The sequence below is a fragment of the Lotus japonicus genome, chromosome 5, assembly GCF_012489685.1.
Source record: "Lotus japonicus ecotype B-129 chromosome 5, LjGifu_v1.2".
Classification (NCBI taxonomy): domain Eukaryota; kingdom Viridiplantae; phylum Streptophyta; class Magnoliopsida; order Fabales; family Fabaceae; genus Lotus; species Lotus japonicus.
In genome coordinates, this window is record NC_080045.1 from 44,571,105 (window position 1) to 44,577,136 (window position 6,032).

Genomic DNA, 6,032 nt, shown 5'->3' on the forward strand with positions numbered 1-6,032 from the left:
GTAATTGGACTTATAATGGAGGGAGAGATGAAATTAGCTAATGAGAACTATAGTGCTCTTTGAAGTCTTGACCCACCATATTAATCAGTAAGCAGTAATCTTAGCTTTGAATTTTTTTTCTTAAAAAAAGCTGGAAAAAGTTAAAACAGATTGATTAAAATTCAGTTAAGAATAACCATTCAATTTCTCCTAATACTCATAATCATTTCTACCAACGGTGATTATTTCAAGGCGTACATGCTTAGTTTTTTATTAAGTAAAATTTCGGGTTCGATTTATGTTTATAAAAAAAAATTAACTATGAGAGTTAATCCCATAGAAATGCGAATGTCCAGCCTTGATAAGGATTGCATTTCGTGGAGGATATATGTGTCAGTTAAAAAAAGTTCATAATCATCTCCTTAATTGCTCTCAATAGAAAATTAAAGAGTAAAAGTAAGAAGTGATTTAGTTTACTATTATTAGTTCCTTATATAAAATTCAAGTATCAACAAAACCAAACGTGCCCCTTGTTCAAGGAGAGGCGGACATGTTATTCACATTTCATTGGATAGTCAGAGGCGAAATGAATATAGCTTTTTCATACGTTTATTTTTTTTTAAGACAAAGAAACAAATTCTCATTTTTTACTCTATTATTTAGTATTATTGCTAATTTCAAAAAAAAAATAGTATTATTGCTAAGAATAAAATTATGACTATGTCTTCATTTTTCTACTTCTTGATGGAGAACTCATGACTAATAAACCATATCGGGAACTGAAAATCTCATTCAAAGAGAAAGACATGAAAAACTAAAAGTTTCCTTTCATATATTGTATGGACTATCTGATCTGCAAGGGCAATGATTGAGAATTTTTTAATCTTCTTTCTCAGAAGAAGAGGTGAAAGATAATCAACTTAAATTCGGGAAAATTATTTAAAATCTTAGTGAAAGGCTATCTCCTATCTCTTGTTTTCTTTTTTGTGGAAAAACAACCAATTGATATCGAAAAGTTTGTTCAATCAACAAGGGGATGGGTCAATAATTCAATCAAATAATATTGAACAAATTTTTTTTTGTGAGCATGAATGGTATCCCCCAATTGGTTTGTGTTTCTCAAGAGAGATTATATAATAGATTAAGATCAAGTTCAAATCAAATGAAACTTACAAACTAAAGGTAGTCAAATCTCGATAAGAGCAATACAACATAGCACCTCAATAACACAATACAATACATGTTTGCTTGCTCAAAATCACTTAAACATAAAAACATAAAAACTTAAAGGAAAATGAGGAAAGAATAACTCATCACCAACAATAGATAACACATTGCATGTTGTTGTTGAGAGATCCAAACCTCTAGATTGTTGATTCCCACTACAACACATCTTCTGATCTCGAGTGTTGTGGTGGTTGAGCTATCACATTTCGCTGAAGCTATATTCCTTTTTGAGAGACCTTGTTTTTGAACAACTTCAACGAAAAATAAAGCTACTAAAGGAAGATACTGAAATTCGCTTGGGCCATCGGTCGGGATGGATGGAGAATATGAGGAACTCAAATGCAAGAAATCAGAGAAATCCTAATCGGACGCCCCCAAGGGGAGGAAACCCCCTGGGGGCGATGAGGGAGGCGCTGATGTTCTTTTCCTGGGGTGTTCAGGTCTGCTAGGGTTTTCTTTCGAAGTTGGAACAATGCTTACCGAAGTGGGCATTGGAATAAATATTCAAAAAGATTATCCACAATTTGTAAGATTTTGACCCATAAATGATTTTTGTTTATAATTACCAAAAAATAATAATAAGATGCAGGTGTAGGTGAGTATTATAGTATTAATACATTATTATATTTTATTAATATTTAAAATTATTTCAAAATAATTCTTAATATTTTATTTTGGTACATAGGAAAATTAAACAGACAAGAAACAAAAACTACAAAGCTAATAAATCTCTAGCCAGAATCGGCTGAAGCTCTTGAGGAGGGCTCTCAAGACAAGTCAGGGGGCAAAGGAGGCTAGCTCCAAGTCCTGCGAGGCAATCAGCTGCGACATTCGCCTCTCTAGGAACATAAGCAAGAGTGACAGTCCAATCCCGATCCAAGAGAAGACGAATATCCAGGAGCTCAGACGCCAAGGCATGAAACTGATACCGATCATTCTCCAAAACTTCCACAATATCCAAACAATAAACTTCGCAAGTAGCTCTCCTAATATTGGCATTCCACCATAGTGTTAGACCATGCTTTAAAGCTGCAATCTCCGCTCGAAGAGCATCTCCTCCGGATATCCAAGCACCATGGGCATCACGAACAATGCCACCCATTCCCGTTTGATTATCATCATGCTTAGACGCCCCATCTGTATTCATTTTGCACTCACCGGAAACAGGGGGAGCCCAACGCGCCGGAGCATCGTCGACCATGGACAACGACAGACCTCTCGTGAGTATAGATCATAGTCCCTGTGCTCTGTAATAATCCAATTCACAGTGCTTACCACTGTCCAATCGTTATCACCTAGGACTTCATTATTCCTCCATCTCCATATACCCCATATCGCTATAAAAAACAGAGAAGCATGAGGACCTTGAGCTTGCGATTTTACCTAGGCTTGGGCATTATTCACGAAGAAGCCTGGCCACCCGAGAGCATTAAGCCGAAACCAGACATCACGCGCGATTCTACAGTCCCTGAGGCAATGCAAGATGTCCTCGAATTGATGTTGACAACGCGGCCAAGCAGGGGGAATTTGCAAGCTTGCATCTGAACCGAAAGCTATTGACTTGGATCGCACCCTGCATGATAAACTAGACAAAGACCCGAATTTTCTCCAGAACCTGAATTTTCCAAATCCATTTCCAGGAATCGGGTGTAGAGGGGGGGGAGTTGGGAAGAAGACTCAAGAAGCCAGGAGTATGCAGCAGCAGCAGTAAACACACCTTGTCTCCCCTTCTTCCACGTCCAATGATCATGGAGTCTATCATCCACCAGAGGAGTGATGTCGTGCAGCTTTTGCAGAATCAAAGGAGGGACATCAGTATACAAATAATTCTTAATATTTGTAATGCTTTTAAAATTATAAATGAGAGTTTCTTTGAATATTTTTCAATAGTTATTATGACATACCTTTAATCAATTTTATCGTTTTCTAAAATTTTTCAAATCGAGCTCTTTGTGTCCTAGATCTTTTTGAAGTGAGTGATTTTGGTCCTTTTGCTTTACGGTCAATGAGTTAAAATGAACTCACATATGTGGCGTCATTAATTGTCGTGACATTCCATGTACTTAGATAAATAATTAATAAAACTGAAATTTCTGAAAAAACTTCCCCCAAATTAAAAATATAATTCCCCAACGCTAATTTAACAACATTTGACGACAAAGAAAAAGGTAAATGAAGAACACGTGCAGCTCGAATCCCTGAAGTTTCTTTGAGCGACTCGTCGAGTCAGAGCGAGATGCGTCCGAATCGAACGGTCAAGGAAGGTGAATCTCACATGGCCGGTGGAGCCGCTTTCCAAGAGACAAGCCCAACTGCACAAGGATGCTTTTATCAAGTAATGGGCCAAAGCCCAATCCCCTCTTGTTTGGAAAATGAAACTCAACAATCTCTTGACCAAAAAGAGAAACAAAAAGAAACTCAAAAACCCTCTTATCACCAACACAGTGAAACCCAAAGCCAGAGCAAGAGGAAGCAGAACTCAGAGGTAATGCAAATGGCGATAGAACAAGCACTATCATCATCAACAACAACCACCTTCAGAAACCTTCTAACCTTCCCCAAAACCCCAATTTCAAAACCCAAATTCCAGTTCCCATGTTCTCCATCACACTCCAATTTGAAGTTGAAGTTGAAGTTCAAATGCTCCTCCATGTCCACCAATGCATCCTACCCTAAACCCTCGGAAATCCCGTGGCAGAAGGAGCTCTGCAACTCCGTCAGCCTCATCGGCACCGTCGGCGCCCCCGTCGAAATCAAGCACTTCCCCTCCGGCAAGGTCGCTTCCTGGACCCACCTCGCCGTCAAGAAAAACGCCACCCAGACTTCGTGGGTTAATCTCACGTTCTGGGATGAACTTGCTCATGTTGCTTTTCAGCATGTCCAGAAAGGTCACCAGATTCATGTCTCTGGTCGCCTCGTCGCTGACACCGTCGAAACCGATGAAGGGAAACAGCAAACCTACTATAAGGTTTCTTTTGTTCTGATTCTGATGCTGAGAGTTCATGTTTATACAAATCGATGTGGATGAAATTTTATTTGAACAAAAATTTGTGTTTATTCATGATTTGATTTTGCTAATTTTGTTGCTATTCTTGAAGTGTATCACTCACTGTGTTGTGGATATTGTTCAGGTGGTTGCTCAGGAGCTGAATTTCATTGATAGGAGCTTCTCACAAGTGAATTCTCAGGATCAGGACTCTGATTTCATGATGTCTGGCAATGGCAAGTCATATATGTTCAGTGTAATGTGTGTTAAGTTCTGATGGATTTTGCTTTTTACTGTATATTTTGGCATTGTTCTTTCAGGTAGAAAAGCGGGGTATGCTGCAAATAGTACTGGGTCTGTGATGGAATTGTGGCAAGCTTTCTTTGCTAACCCAGGGGAGTGGTGGGACAATAGAAACAAAAAGGTAAAATTGTTTGATTAGTCTTGTAAATTAAGAAAAGTTGGGTATGTAGATATAATGTAGTGCTGTCTTTCTTTGTGGCCTTAAGTTTTCAAGTTTCAAGTATTGTGTTGAGTCTATTGGTTATTGCTAGCTTGTGATTGTATTTGGAGTTAATTCTCTCCAAAACCTGTCTTTGAACTTGCCCTTTAATGATTTCCCTCATTTCATTTTTTGATGCACAAAATTAAGAGGGTAGGTTGCCCCGTTACAAGGTTAGGACATGTCATAGGCCAAGGCTTATAGTGACACTTCTAAATAAGTTATCAGTAAAGGATCCCTTTCAGGAATTGAACCCCGAGACTCTTGTTCTGTTCTATCCCCTACTGGTTCAGTTAACTCACATTGTCATCCCGTTTTACATTAGTGAGAAAACCCTTCCATCCAAAAGATAAAGATAAACCTTACCTGACTATTACATTAGTGAGAAAACCCTTCCATCCAAAAGATAAAAATAAACCTTACCTGACTATTGTTATACGTATTTGGTGTCGGCATGGCTATGAGACACCGTAACTGTACCCTTGGTATCGTTGCCTTTGAGCATTAGGTGTCTGCTCCTGCATCAAAGCACATATTACCAGCGAACGAACAATCTCAGGATTTTGCAGCTTGCATTATATTCAATCAACTATTTATATGGAACTGGATCAATATTTAGGTGACAATTCAATTATTTGAATAAAAAGTTATGATGATTATTTCATGTTTGTTGAATATTATTGTTAGGTTGTGTTTCTCTGCTTAGATTAACACAGAGAACTGTATGTATTGTTTAATAGCCCTGTCTAATTTGTTTCCAAGCTCTATCCTCCACTCTTTTTTGCGAAGTCCTTATGAATTTCTCTGGCCTTATACATATATATTTGGAAACTTTGCAGAGGAACCCGAAAGCGCCTGATTTTAAGCACAAAGATACTGGAGAAGCTCTGTGGATCGAAGGTAGATCCACTCCATCATGGGTCAATTCCCAACTGGAGATAATGGACTCAAGGATGGGGTCGTTTACAGGTCAAAGGATGCCTGTAGATATGGTGACAACAGATGAAATCTTCTCTCGCTAAAAGCTTAACTATGTTTGGATATTTGTTGACACCGGTGCAAACGGACGCTAACACTCACTTGAGATAAAAAAGTGTACGGAACTCTTCTGGATTGGGATGAAAGTCGGCTCGCGTTACATTCAAATGGTATCCAAACACTTATTTCTTAATCTTATCCAATGTAATATTTTGTTTCAACTTTGTACAGTTTGTATTTGGCCAGTAAATTTTAGCTCTGTTGACACATGGAGAGGCTTTGTAGTCAGTGGCAGTATGTTATCTGGGTTGACCCTAAGAGCCTGCTTTATTTAATGAGCTTTATTCACATTGCTTGGAA

The 6,032-nt window shown here is 38.4% G+C and overlaps 1 protein-coding gene across 1 annotated transcript; it reads left to right on the forward strand.

The window, feature by feature from the left end:
• Positions 1–3,624: 3,624 nt before the first annotated feature.
• Positions 3,625–6,032, forward strand: LOC130717270 (protein OSB2, chloroplastic-like). The gene is made up of 4 exons (XM_057567442.1): positions 3,625–4,174; positions 4,338–4,432; positions 4,517–4,616; positions 5,534–6,032. Exons 1-4 carry the CDS (start codon positions 3,695–3,697, stop codon positions 5,714–5,716), a joined length of 858 nt encoding a protein of 285 aa, XP_057423425.1. The 5' UTR covers positions 3,625–3,694; the 3' UTR covers positions 5,717–6,032.